We start from the raw sequence: 14,911 nt of genomic DNA on the forward strand, positions 1-14,911 counted from the left end.
TTATCACATGGCAAATATAGTGTGGCCTAGAATGTGGATGAGAGGCACATAATGTCAAAGAAAGTCAAACAGCAACTTATTGGTTCAGAGCAACCTTTTTTTCTGTGAAATAAGGAATTGTGTTCATTTTCCATCTGCTATGTGAAAATAATTGGAAATGGTTGTAGAAACAGATCTGTTATCACACAGTAATGGTCTAATTTGTGAGCCAGAAATGCTTCTTATGATCTAACATTGTTTTCGGTTCTGTCCCCAGGGCTTGGTGATTGAACGGATCGGGAGGAGGCCCCTTCTCATTTTTGGTTTCTCTGCCATGGCCGTGTGCTTCGGTCTTCTCACTCTGTTCATCAATTTACAGGTAAGTCTATCTTTCCACTCAGCTCATTCAAGACATAAATGCTATCACAGTACACAATGGTGCTTCTCAGTGCAGTCCCATTATGTTGTGGCCAGACTACCATCAGGATTTGTGCGCAGAGGAAATTAGGTTATCACATTTCATCGTTGCGAAATGGAATGTCTACCTGCGGTCACACTGTAACGGTAAATGCAGTCAACCTTGCTTTGGGCATCATTCCAGACGATCAGTACTTCTTGTGATGATGCAGCAACACTTGATATTCAGCCATAGTCCACTACACATGGAAAAAAGAAACCACTGACCACATCATCCAGTATGCATTTTTAGCAGGCGGAGATGACAACTTCTTTTTTTTTTTTTTTTTTTTTTTTTTTTTAGAATGAAACAAAAATTTTTATCAATGAAATATGAGACAAAATATTTTTTTATCTGTATGTTTAGCATTATATTTTTAAAAAAATCAGATGATCATTGCAATCTCTGTGTCTCTCCATTCCTCCCTCTCTCCTCAGCACAAAGTGTCATGGATGCCCTACCTCAGTTACATCTGTATATTGGCTGTGATTGCCTCCTTCTGCTCTGGCCCAGGTAAAGCTACTGATCTTCAATATTCATTAACATTCAGTCTTTCTTGTTCTGTTCTCCCTTTTTTTCTTTCCCTCTTTCTTTGTCTTTCTCCGCCTTCCCTCTCTCTCACACACACACACACTTGCATCCTCTTTTTCTCTTCCTTTCGTACAATTCTTCCTCTTTTTAACCATCACTGCTCCGATATTCCACTTGAAACTGCACATAAAAGAGATTAAGTAAATACTCTGCAAGATTGATCATAGTTTTTTCTTTATATCTGGCCATAATTCAGAAAGATAGCTAGTTAATATTCAACATGAATCACTCAAAACTATATCCATTCCCTTTTCAAACTAGGAAAGTGACACAGAACTCTATTGGCTGTGTTTCCAGATTACTTGAGCTATTGGAGTAATCAGCCAACCAGTGCGATTGTGATTAGAATCAAAACGGCAGGTGCTACCATATATTAGCATACTAAATACTAGCCGATGTGAGTTGCTAGGCTATATATAGCGCATGCCACTGCAAATGCACAGGGGAAAGTCAGTGTGCACACAATGGGTCTTGGTGGGAGGTTGACTTTGAGTTTCAAGGTGAGGCTGTTGCTGTCATCACGTATATACATCCCTTTTGAATAACAATGGCCCCAGGGACGGTTAATCCCAACAGTCACGCAACTAAAGTGCCTCAGGATGTCGGAATAGGCCGAGAACTGCGGAACAGCAGCCATTGTGGCAAATTGGAAATTGTTCATGCTCATAACATACAAAGAACTGGCACACAAAGGATGCTCATTTGATTTTTTTAAACCTCCTTTATTTAGGACCCTTGATAAAGAACATGCTCTTTTCTAGCTGGAAGGAGGGAAAGATGAGGAAGGAAAGGTCAAATCCAAACACAGGCTCACAACTGGGAGCTGCCCAGCGCTCCCACTGTCTTCTATTATAACACCTCTGCTGCAGCTGCTGGAGTTCAGTGCCTTGCTCAGGGGCACTTCTGTAGTTGTTAGGCAAAAGAGAGCGTTTCTCGTATGCTTCCACTGCACAGGTATGATTTATTGCCTGTCAAATCAAATGAGGCCCTTGGCTGCTTAGACATGGTGGGTTACTGGTAGAGAAAGAGAAGACAATTCACATGTGGGATGACCCTGGTACTTGATAAATGAGAAGCCACCGCTTGTACTGAAGTCACTTCACTATGGAAACAGTGGCCCAGATGTTTCAAAATTTCAGGTCAGGTGAACCTGACCTGAGCTGAAAATTTCAGTCACAAAATTTAATGTGAGATTATATTATTTTATTAAGATTTTATGATAGAAGACATGGGTGATTTTTGTTTTTGTCATGATGAACTACAATATATTGCTATGATTTAACACATCAGAGATTAAATGATTCCTTAACTTGAAAAAAGTCTGAATACAGAAAGTTATCCAGACTATAATAACTGAAGAAACAATGACTGAGAAATTCCATCCCCCAGTAACCCAAAGGAAAAAGACATTTCAACATTTTATTGGATGACTGACTAGCATCTGACTAGCACTACTCATCCAGAGCCGGATGATGTGAATATAAGAGGACTCTGGACAGTTTTTCCAAACAGAGAAATTGCCCAGATGATGGATTCCTTGCTATTTTGGCACTCAGTATTCATCTGTAATCATGTGGTATCCTCCAACAGCTCGTCCAGGAGAGATATGAGTGTGTGACAGCTTAGCTGTATATTGCATGTTAAACCACACACAGATTAAACACAGTCAGTTATGTGCAAGACTGCTCATGGTCCAATACAAATCACTATGTACAAACAAGGACTTGAAACAATGTTTTGGTGACACTATGGTGCTTGTCAGTTGCCAGCAAATCCATCAAGCTTTATAGATGCAAATCAATTCATGATTTCTGTCCCTAGTCATTCCCTCGTCCATTAGCAGACGTGGCACACAGGATGCTGTGAATGACTGCTTTGATACCACTTAACAGTAGTATACTATACGTTGTCATGCTTGCGGTTTAATTACATTCAACTAAGAAATGATACAGGTAGTTACTTGTCAAAATAGCCCCTAAACACTTCGATTTAGCATTAATTTAAAGGAAGGCAGTTGTGCAAACCACCTGCAATTTACCATATGTTCTTAAAATATTTTTAAAAGTTAACTTACAAAATGCAGAACGTATCAAGTACCAATGAAGACTATGTGACCTCCAAGGCCAGTTTGTGTATCAGAGGAACTGGTCAATGTATTTCCTCTGCTTGTTTGAGACTGACGAATAGGTTGGCTTGAAGTGATTCATCCCAAAAGTAACTACAGTATAAACCTTGCTGGCATGGATGGTACACATAACCCATGAAGGAGAGGCTGCTGAGGCAGCATGCGTTATGAAATTGAGTGCAAGGGGCAACATCTATTGCATTCAGGTTTCTTTGTAATTTTTAAGATAACATGTACCTTGCAGTATATCGCCATAGGCTTTGATCCCATAGCGCTGCTTTATATGTATCTATAATGGGGTTGGGGGGGTTGATTTAAAAGTGTGGTGACATCTTTTCCTCCCTGACTGGGATTTGTTTGATATAGAGAAATGAAAAAGAATGTGGCAATACCTGAAGGGAAAAAAGAGAGACAATCTGGTCTGCCCTATTAATAATATAACAACATAATTCCTTTGCTGGAAACCTGATTAAACGTGCTCTACAGCTGAAATTAAAACAGAATTGGTTGGGGATCAGTGTTGTTTACACTGTAGGACTTGTGAGTTATAGTTTATTATTGTCAGTGTTAATAATTTTGGTATGGCACATCAAAGCCATACATGTTGACCCATAATTCATGTTTGCACGGCTCTTGCCGCTGTAAGAAAAGATAATAAACATAAATATGTTATCTGTCTCCCATGTTATGTTAGGAAACTAAACTCTGCTGTCTTCATATATGAAGAGCAGACAGAAAAAATGAATTAAAATGCACAATTTCAGCATTGCTTTTACTTTTTTGTGTTATAAATAAATAGGTACAAATACAAATAAATAGGTACAAAAAAAAAAAAAAAAAAAAAACAAGCAACTTACATGATGCATAAAAAATACATTAAGCTGAATATAGGGGACCACATCAAACCATATTTGGCCCACTGGGAATATTCTAGGCTTGATTTAAATGATAATCTTACATAAACTGCCTTTAATGAGCAAGCTGCATTATGTTTTGTTCCCAAATAGAAAAATGTACTTTAATATGGATACTGCCCTGCCTTTTGAAATGCACACAGTTACTGTTTACTAGTTAGTGTACATTTCTTGTCTGGTTAATTTTGTTATGCAATCTATACAATACAGAACTTTCAAGTTCTGTTATACTGTACCTCTCATGTGCTGAATAAAAAATACACCACTGAGTTACTCTCAGTCTTCATACATTAAGCGGACAATCATCAGACAAAGGTTATTAACCAAACAGTTGTAACTGTGAAGTGTGAATGTAAAATGTCTCACTTAAAGTTGACCAAACCAGCATGGGAATGTTGCCACATCTTCCCAGTGTCTGTGACGATGCAAAATGCAGGGAGGTGTTGGGCATTTGGCATTAGATTGAATATAACAAACATTACAAAAAACAAACAAACAAACATTTATATGTAAAAGTTCCATACTCTAAGTTAAGATAAAATATGTAAAGTGGAATTAAACAGGTTGGTTTTTGTAATGATATTAATTATGCTCACATCAGAAACACAGCAGTTAAGAGTGAGCTCAGTGGCTATGTTAAATTAGTTCAGATGTGCATTTGTGTTGCTGTGAGTTTGTTTTTGTCCATGGTGAGTGTGTACATGTGTGAGTTTGTGCATGTAATTGCAGTGCATATATATCGTGTCACAAAACACAAGCTTGAATAACTACTATAACAGTAGATGCATGCAAAACGAGTACGTGCACCTGGTGGGGTTGCTCATGTTAGGAGGGTCATTTACCCTGTTTGCTGTTTTCAGTCCAGCAGATTTGGCTGTATTAAGACAGCGCCGAATGCCATGTTGACTAGTGTGTGGACCAGGTCTCTGAGCTCATCACAGGCTCTGATTAAAGAGGACATATTTAAGCATCTGTTGGTTCAGGGCTGTTATTGCCTTTTAGGAGGATGTGGTGGGAACTAATTAACCGAGCTCTGTCGCAGTGAGTTGTGAACCAAATGGTGGGCTGGTTGATGAGTTGACCAAATTGGAGAGGGAGAGCAATGAACACTTTCTCTCAAGGGTAAGGCAGCATTAGAGAGCTCCAATGCACTCTCTTCCCAATGTCATGTATAGAAACGTGTGAGCGCACAGGCACGCATAGGTTGTGTATTTTCTCCTTTATGCTGTGAATACACACAGCATGCACACAGTAACACACCAATGCACATATAGGTTTTTGCTGTTAAAGGTAAAAACTTTTTACTTCAGCTTAAACACAATGTTTTTCTGCACAACACTGTGGAGCCTGAAATAGGAGCCTCCTACAAAAAATACAAGCTGTTTGTAATTTCCTCTGCTTATTGTTCCACTGCACAAAACCTCCACTTGTATTAGTATGCTGAATGAGCTCCCTGGGACTCTGGCCTGTGTGCTGTGGCCTGTGTGGGCAGCTGAGCCTAAACGCAGCCTTTTAAAAGCATCACTTTCAGGCTGCAGCGATGCCAGATCACCTTCAGTTGTTGTGAATAATGTCTGATGAAAAAAGTTTTTGAATGCATGCCTCATGGGAGAGGGAACTCTAACAGAACCATTTCTGTTAGAATGGAGCTGATTATCAACATTGAGAAACAGCAGCAAGAGGGATTTAAAAAAATATCTGTGTGAAATTGTCCAGCAAAGAAAGAACTGATGTGATGGTGGAGAAGTGATTGTGGTGGTGCATGGAGAAACACTTAAAAAACAGCAAGGCAGAAAATAAATGGGACAGTCTGCAATCAAAAAGCTGCAGTCTACTGAAATGTTTAATGTATAGGCCCTATGTCAGAATAAAATGTTTGGTCAACAGCAATTTTCATATGTCACAGATCTTTTACCTTTAACCTCTATTACCAGGGTTAATTTTTTGGCTACGGCACGCCCCGGTGGCTTGCTGGGTAAAAGCATGCGCCACTTGTTAGGGCTGAGTCTTGATTGCAGCATCCTGGGTTCAAACCTGAACTCAGGCTATTTGCTGCATGTCGTACCCTCTTGCTCCCCTGCCTTTCCTGTCTCTCTCTACCGTAACTACCAAATATAAAAGCAGAAATGCTGAAAAAATAACCTTGAAAAAAAAATTATTAGGCTATGGTGCAATGTAAGCTTTGTTGCGTCTCTGTTTGAGTTGGAAAGTGGACAGATAATGTTCAGGAAAAATGATATTGAGTAGTAAAAACCCTATAAAATGAAGGAAAACTAAGTATCATCATATATCATCTGTCAGCTATACAACAATTAAGAAAACAACCTCATTTTAAGATTGCATTAAAAAACAGAGAAACTGATTTTCTCGCTTCAATTTTAGTCATATAAAATAGGCAGTTTTTATATGTTACACCACATAAGAGGCTAAGATATGTCTCTGATATGTTTTTTTTTCATGTATATATTTTCCCTTCGTTAAGACAACCTTTCCACCCTTTTCATCATGCTACATACACACACGTGCTGTTTAATTGGCACACATAGCTGCTTGAGTTCCAGTAAGACATGTTTTTCAACTTTTCAAGTTCAAGTAGTCAGATGGTTGCTGTGAGGCCACTGACAATCGTCAAAGTCCTGTCTGCAGAAGGGAATTCATTCTTCCGCCATATCCCTGAGCTGGTGTGGCATGCCCTTGATATAGATAGATAGATCTAGCAAAGGTTAATTGGGACCTTTCACCGCTGGAGGATGTGTGTAGGACTGACTCTAGGGTAGGTTCCAGAGGCTCACCATTCCTTCACATGTCCCTGTAGGAAACCATACTTTGAAGTTGTACTGCACAGAAATAGCTCATTATATTTTCCATCCATTCAGAGTTTTCATATAGCAGCATGACATGAATTTCTAAGTATTTGTTGTATCCTTTGGGAAACGGTAGCTGTGTGCTTCGAAGATGTTGGCAGCAGGTTTTAGAATCACAACCTTATGATTGTTTATTGTGATTTTTGTGTCTTTCGAAAATGTTAGACATTAACTACCACTTTTTTTTTTTTCTCGACAAGATTCTCATGGTTTTTTGCTCCTGCTCCCATGCTCAGCTAACACTCATAGCAAGGTAACCCTATCATCTCATTAAGGGGAACTTGTTGATTCTCAGCCTGTCGTGTGTCATGAGTTTTTTTCCACCCTGTCAAAGCAGAGAAAACAACTCGCCCCAAGGCATTCCATGACCCTTGTAACTCAGGTGTGCCTGTGTGTGAAAACTAACAAGGCCAGATACTGTTAGCACATAATATTTTGGCTCTTCCTCTCCATACTGTATAGAGAACGGGGTGGCAGTTGGCATGTTGATAAGTTTAGTATAGAGTATAACAGCAGTAGCCAGTGATCCATAAGAAATCATCTTACACCAAGTGAGCTGACAGAGCCAGGCCCATAAATATTGATGCATTTGTGTGTGTGTGTGTGTGTGTGTGTGTGTGTGTGTGTGTGTGTGTATACTTGTATAAAATAGTACGGTTAAAATAACCGCATGTAATGCTTGGCAATGGGGAGAACAGGATCCTGGGTGCAGCACCTCCCCAGTGAGCGCCCTTGAGCGAGACACGATATTGGCCCTCCTCCTATATGATTCAAGAAGAAAGACAATCATATGGAGGCTTGGCTATTACCCACAGTTCCCTCCTTAGAGACAAAAGCCAAGACAGAGAAACACAGAGAATAGTACGCTGGCTCAACTACAGAATGATGAAATGATCAAGGACAGATCCCAGTCATTGAAGAAATGATCATGGCCACAACTGAGACTCTGGAGACTTCTAAACACAGTGCTGGCAGCCAGACTAAAGAGATACACCAGAGGAGCAGAGGCTAAAAGGATAAATGCCTTGTTCTCCAGAGAGAAACCAAAGTGTGCGCCTAGATGCAGAGGAGTAACAAACCCACAAAGTGCTGAAACTGAAAAGCAGTCGAAGATCATATGGGAAAGAGAAATATCTCATAAGTCCAAAGCCAATAGACCTAAAAGCAGGCCAATTCCCAGGGGGCAGGAACCAGTTAGTATCACAGCAGCATACCTCAACAAATAGGAAGAGCTGGACAGCACCAGTTCCTGACATGATGCACAGCCAAAAGAAACCAACAGTACTGCATGAACACTTAAAGTAGCACAGATGAGCCAGCTATTAACAGCAGGCTCACACACTGCTTGGCTAACACATGGCAGGACAATACTGATCAAGAAGCACCACCACAAGGGAACAACACCATCCAACTTCTGTCCAACATGGAAACGCCAAGCGGTATTGACATTATGAGAAGAGCTGGGATTGGAAATAACACCAGCAACTTGTAGATGGAGCGGTCAACCAAGACTGTAAGACCAGTCAGACTAATCTGAGTCAGCCCATTCTCATTCCCAGGGCTTCAAATACCGCAGTTTGGTCACATCCATTTCAGGTCTGATATTGACGGCAAAGGCGCACTTTGATGTCTGATACCTATGCGACAGGCAACCATTAGAGGCCAAAGGCACCCTTTGGCGTAAGTATGAGACGCAGGGGATGGTGATGTAGTATTAAAGGCGAGAAACTCTGAGAAGGGAGGTGGTTGTTAGCCACAGGACTCTCACACACGAGACCCACGCCCAGTGTTGACTCCTGTTTCCAGTGAGACCTTTTGTGTGTGACTGAGACCACATCCAGTTTCCATTTTGTTGCATAAACCTTACTTTTTCCTAACCTTAGCCAAGGTTAGTTTTTTTTTTTTTTTTTCTGCCTAAACCTCACCATGTGACACTGACTCATGGTAAAAGACACAAAAGGGCCACGACCAAGCTGCAGTGTCTGGCGACGTAGGAATGTAAATGCGTTGTCTGAACACAGCCTGTAAAGCTTACAACTCAGTGTCACACAGATCCTTGAATGCCTGACAAGGTCAACAAGACACTAAGAGCCTTTATCAGGCGCTCAGTGGGTCACTGAAGGACAACAGAAGAAGCAGCTGAAGGACAATCGCATAAGTGACCATCAAGTGTGGCATCTACCAGGGGATGCACTTCAAAGATCTGAACCTCCTCGGTCAGATTGTCACAAAGAGTGCACAGCTTCAAGATTGGAGCTACCATCAGCCACCTCCTACTCCTCTACATGGACAACATCAAACTGTCCACCAAGAGTGACTCACCGACCCACTATAGTAAGATCTACAGCAATGCCATCAAGATGTCTCAAGACATCAAGACTAAAGAAGTGAAGCCAAATGGCACTTAAGAGTTTTGAGATATAGATGATGTGTTGCCCTGCTCCCAAGGTTATGTTTTCCTCGTTTCATTCATTCCTTCATTTTTTATATGTTGAAACGTCACCTCTCGTTTCAGATATCTTAACCTCCTGCCCTTATGTGTTTTCCCGCTGCTGTGATGATGTTGACATGCCCTGATTAGTTTCATTAGTCTTAGGGTATTTAGTGTGTGTGTTCCCCTCTCTCAGTGCCGGTTCGTCTTTGTCCCCTGTGTCAAGGGTACCGGCATTACTGCAGTGTTTAGGACGTGAGCCCTGCCCTTGTCATCTCTTTGTTGGACTTTGTTTGCCCAATCATCTGCTTGACTACATGTGTACTGAACCACTGCAAGTAAAATGGACTTTGACTTTTATTCTGTCTCTGAGTGCTGCTATCGAGTCCTTGCCTGTCATTGCATCAGTCATTACAGTGGGCATAATGGGAGTCAAGGCCACCGTCCTGAATGACGCATCCATGAGTATTTCTATAGAGGGTCTGTCAAAGATGAGAGAATATCTTGAACAGCAGCAGATAGGGAGAGAAGGAAATACTAGCTCTGTAGCGTTACATACATAGACATACGTAGTTATCTTTGCTTTGTGTGTGTATGCAGGTGTGTGCGTAATCAAGGTCAAAGGATGTTTACTGACCGTTTAGCATCCACCACAACATGCTCAAAAGGCCCTCTCATGCATCATCTGTTTTGTGAAGTCACTATTTCCCAGATGCATTAACATTTGGACCTCTGGAAAATTGCAAAATTTGGCAGATTACAGCTCTTAATCAGTGACTTGTTTTCAGCCTCTTTCTCATTAAAAAGAGCTTTTGCTACACAGATGCTGACACAGTAGGCTGTGCCATCAATTTTACACACATACATTAGCACTTGGATAGAAAACTTAACCCAAAAGAAAATAATATACTTAAATTCAACAGAACTTTCTAAAACATCACAGATACAGGATTCATCATTTGCTCTATCATTTTCCAGTAACCAAGCCAATAAGATCCTATAATTAATTCTCAAACACAAAGAAGAGCAAATAACAAGACACTGACAAATTTGAGGAAAATCTTAACATTATTTGCTGTCACATCAGACATATCTGCAAGCCACAGAGCGCCACTTTTGTTCAGTCTTGGCAGATGTTTTATTTGCAAGGCTTATCAGATTAATTTCCAATATGTCACGACAGCATCTTTCAGATCGCATGCCAGTAGTGCAGTACATGCACAGATTTGGCCCTTCTAGCAGTGTTACCATATGGGGTCCAATTAGTCGGATTTGTTTGGTCAAAATACAACCCAATTTGGTAGAGAGCAGTTTTTCTTTTTTTAATAGGCGAGTAGATTTGAAGTAGACTGCTTTGGTGCATTTTCTAGTAACATCAAACAGACACTGCAGATATTAGCAATTTAGCAACTCTCAAACAAAATTATTTAGTACAACTGTGGTCTTTGCCCTGAGCCAGCCTCCCTACCCCCCCATGAACGTCAGGTGCTTCACATGCAGTACTGTATACTGTATGAAGTTGTTTAAAACTGATAATGATACCTTCTAACAATTGTATATGTATGTATTTTTTTTTTTTTTTTTTCATTTTTTTCTTTGTAATGTCTGGTGCATGTTACACTTGCTTTGATCAATTAATAAATTGAATCAATAAAGAACATATAAAGTGCGCACTACCTGGTAAATGCATTCATTATCTTCTTTTTCCTGAGTTGGGAGATTTGTTTTAGCAATTATTGTAGACTTGTCGGACTGTATGCAAGAGCTCACGCTGTCAAAATGAGAGTAATTCACCTTTATTTGAGCAGCATGCCGAAGATGAGCATGAACATGACAGATTCAAGAGATTAATTCAGCTCGCTGCTGTGCCTCTCGGACTTCCCACAGCCCTCCAACCTGTCGGCTCACCTCCTGATGGCGATCACTTACACCATCAAGCAGTCAGTAGCCTGCTGTGGCTGTTTTAAGAATCGGAGGAACCTCAGAAAACATAGGTCAGGGTTCTCTAGTTGTTATGTAGTTTATTATTCAAATAAATTTCAGTTTGTGATTAAGTACTCACGGACAATCACTTGTAAGAAATGCACACATTTTCTCATGCATCATTTGTCATTATTTACCATTCTCTCCTCATCCTTTTATTTGTCTCCTCCTCATTTGTACTCTCCTATTTTTTCTCAATTTTTTTCTCTATTAATTCTCCATTCTCTCTTTTCTCGGTGAAGCACCTTTGAGTATTTCCCGTCTCTATTTTAGATATTAGGTGGATTAATGAGGAGGAAGAAAATATACCACACACAGTACATGTGATACATGGTTGATTCTCTTAAGGAAGGCCTGTTTGTGCCTGGCCTGCTCCCTCTTCCATGGGAGTCAGACATCAGGTTCAGCTGCACAATACCTCCTCTAATCAGAAGGTTTCTCATTTGATTCCTGGCTCCTCCTCACACATGTCCCTTCTTGACCTTTTTTTCTAGTGCCTTTGTTTTTCATTTTTTCCTCACGATTCATAACTTTTTGGACATTTATTGCAATTTAATTCACACAACGATGTCAGAACAGAAATATTTTATTGTGTGACAGCCGGCTTTTCAGCTGTTTCCACACTGGTAAAGCCTCTTTTTGAAATTGTTTATTGGATTAGAGTTGGTTGACTGGAGAAGACTCATATTTGTCAGAGATGACAATGCGACCTAATGGAGCAGAAACTCCATTCCTCAGGTTGAAGTGAACCCGAGTATTGTTATCCTACCTTAGGAAAAATGATTTTGGAAAAGTTGGGGATGTGCTTTAGCTTTTTGACCTTTCAGGAAATGAACTTTTCATTTTATCTATAACTTCAGTTTCCCTGAGGAATAAATTAATCCTTCGGCACAGGTTCAGTCATATATAGGATCATAGGCTGGGAGACAAATTAATTTCTTTTAGATTTTGTTCTTGTAATAGCTAGCGAAGATGAGCAAACACAGTTTCTGAATCTTGTGCTTATGAAACATGCATTCATATCCTATAAAGTAAAACGGGTCTTGTTGCAATGTCTCACATTCCTTTTACCTTACCTTACTGCCAGGTCATGTTTGGACAGTAACAAAACCACAGAAAAGCCCACCTGGTGTTTAATTGTAACAGTAAGATAAAATGCAAATCCTATTCTTTTCGTGGACTATTGAAAAGCTGCCTGAGGTTGAATATGGAAAAGCAACTGAATCAGTAGTACACATTGTTCAGTACAATGGGGGAATAATTGTTCCTTGTTAAATCAAACTGAACCCTTAATTTTACTGGATTGAATTGTGCATCATTGAGCCTGAAGAAAGCGGCCTAAATATTGTGCGCAGCCGTCATCCAGGCAGACCATGTTATACAGCGCAGTTTTCCATCAAAATGTTGGCATAATTGGTCCTGACCGTGAATTGTTATGCGTTAAACGATTCAAGAAGCAGCTCAATTTGTAGCCAAACCGAGCAGATTTGTTGCTGTTTCTCTATCTAACAGTAAAGTGTGTGACAGGACGAGTCACCGCCATCTGTCAGTAGATCAGGGCTCACTAGAGTAAACTCTTCTGAGGAATTAGTAAGTATACCCATTAAAAAAAAAAAAAATAGTACAAATCTAGAAAGATACTAAAGCTCATTGAAAACAGAGTTATACCCGTTAGGCTCTCATGAAAACAGACACCTGCTGGAAGGAGGAGACTGCAAGACAGTGTCTACAAAGCAATCACTTCCATACCTGGGAAGGTGGAAATACACACACACTTGGCAGCCAAATATGCTATTGTGAGAGTTAGCAGGTAATGGAGGTAATGGTAACGGACCTGCCAGAGATGTGATGTTAATACCGGCTGACAGGCTAGGTATCTGTTGCACATGAGGGGCCGCAAGCAAGAAATACTGTACATAGAAAGAGAGAGAGATGGAGATGATTAGATGAGGCTCTCAGGAAAGTGAACAGAAGCCAAGGTGAAATTTAATGATGTCTGGTGGACGGTATTAGAAAGACATTTAATCACAAGGGCTGAAGTGCAGGGAGAAGTAAAGTAGGAGAGAAACAGTGTTTGTGTGTGTGTGTGTGTGTGTGTGTGTGTGTGTGTGTGTGTGTGTGTGTATGCATGTGAGGAGTCTAGGGGCTTTTAATCTTTATGGTCACCACCTTGTTTGGTTAAGGTAACATTATATTTATAGTATAAAAATCCAAATCATCATCCTAACCCTAACCCTTTACTACATGGGTGTTCAGTAAAGTATGCAATGACTGATCTGTAACATAGAAACAAGTAAAAAGTCCAACTTATTTTTAAAATTGTACAATAAATAAATAAATAAATAAATGTAAATGCTTGAGTAAGAACAAACAAACAAAAAACATGATATACTATTATGTTTACATAGAATGCCTGCTCAGTAAAAGCGGCCTGATCTACTATAATGGCATAATGTAATTTATGATATCAAGTGCAATGAGATGAGTAAGCAAATCTTGGAATAAGTGTAGACCAGCAGCACCTTTTATATTTTGCTATCTGTCCTGAAATTGTGTTGTCATCACAGCTCCTCTGGGGCCAATTTCATATCCTTGTCATCGTGTAACATTTGTCACGTTCAAATGGAAAACGACCTTTCTCTGTGGTTGTCTTTTTATCTCAGTTGGTGGTCCGTGTGTTAGCATGGTGTCTCTGCCAGAAACCCTGTAACAAGTTAAGGTATTATGCGTCGCCATTTCTATTCAATGCCTCCCTCCTACACATGGCTCATTCTGTAGCTTTTTTCCCCTCTGAGGATACTTTTGTACTTACTCTCACAGCTTTGCTGCAGATTAGTTGAAATAATGTTGAACATTGCTTAAATACTGGATGTTTTACTTAACACTAAGATGATGTTGCATATGCAGTGAGGAGGAATCATAGACATCATATAAGAACTTTTTTCTTTTTTCTTTTCTCATAAAATTTCTCTGGGAGCTATTAGTTAATGATATTTGCTCATTTTTGAACATTTCCTTTGATTATTGGAGGTCACCTTTTACAAAGCAGGGAAAACATTTTTGATTTAGTTATGCACTCTTGTTGCAACAAACAACATGAAAGCCATGTTACTGTGAACAGGCTCTTCTGTATCTGCTGCGCATCCTAATATTTATCTGCTTCTTGGTTTCAACTTAACTGAAATACAGGATTTTAAGGAATTTGCTCTTTTAATTTTTGACATCATGTTTTTAAAGAATATGAAGTATTTCATTTGAAAATGCTTGTTGTTGAAGAAAACCATTGTTTAAAACATTGCAGAACAAAAGAATTGCACACCTTACAGTGTGAATGCATGAATGTGTGCATTCTAGTGCGTGGGAGTGGACTACTCTGTTAGTGTGCCATGATTCTGCTATTATATAATTAGTTTTATTTATAGTGTGTGCGTCTCTGTTAGACAATATCACTAGCCCCCATCTGTAAACAGTGGAGCAGACAGCATGACTCACTGCCAGGGCAAAGGTGGAGCGCCTGCAAACTCTTTCCACTTGAATGAACAAAATATTTAACACTTACAGCGGTCA

General features: G+C 39.8%; 1 protein-coding gene across 1 annotated transcript in view; it reads left to right on the forward strand.

Annotated features, from left to right (window-relative positions):
• The window catches only part of slc2a9l2 (solute carrier family 2 member 9, like 2), a 104,290-nt gene that overhangs the window by 61,354 nt on the left and 28,025 nt on the right, over positions 1-14,911 (forward strand). Inside the window, exons 10-11 of the mRNA XM_030051954.1 lie at positions 257-358; positions 874-949. Of these exons, the coding sequence (XP_029907814.1) occupies positions 257-358; positions 874-949 (178 nt within the window). The remainder of the gene's footprint in view (positions 1-256; positions 359-873; positions 950-14,911) is intronic.

This window comes from Myripristis murdjan, chromosome 5, assembly GCF_902150065.1.
Source record: "Myripristis murdjan chromosome 5, fMyrMur1.1, whole genome shotgun sequence".
NCBI lineage: Eukaryota > Metazoa > Chordata > Actinopteri > Holocentriformes > Holocentridae > Myripristis > Myripristis murdjan.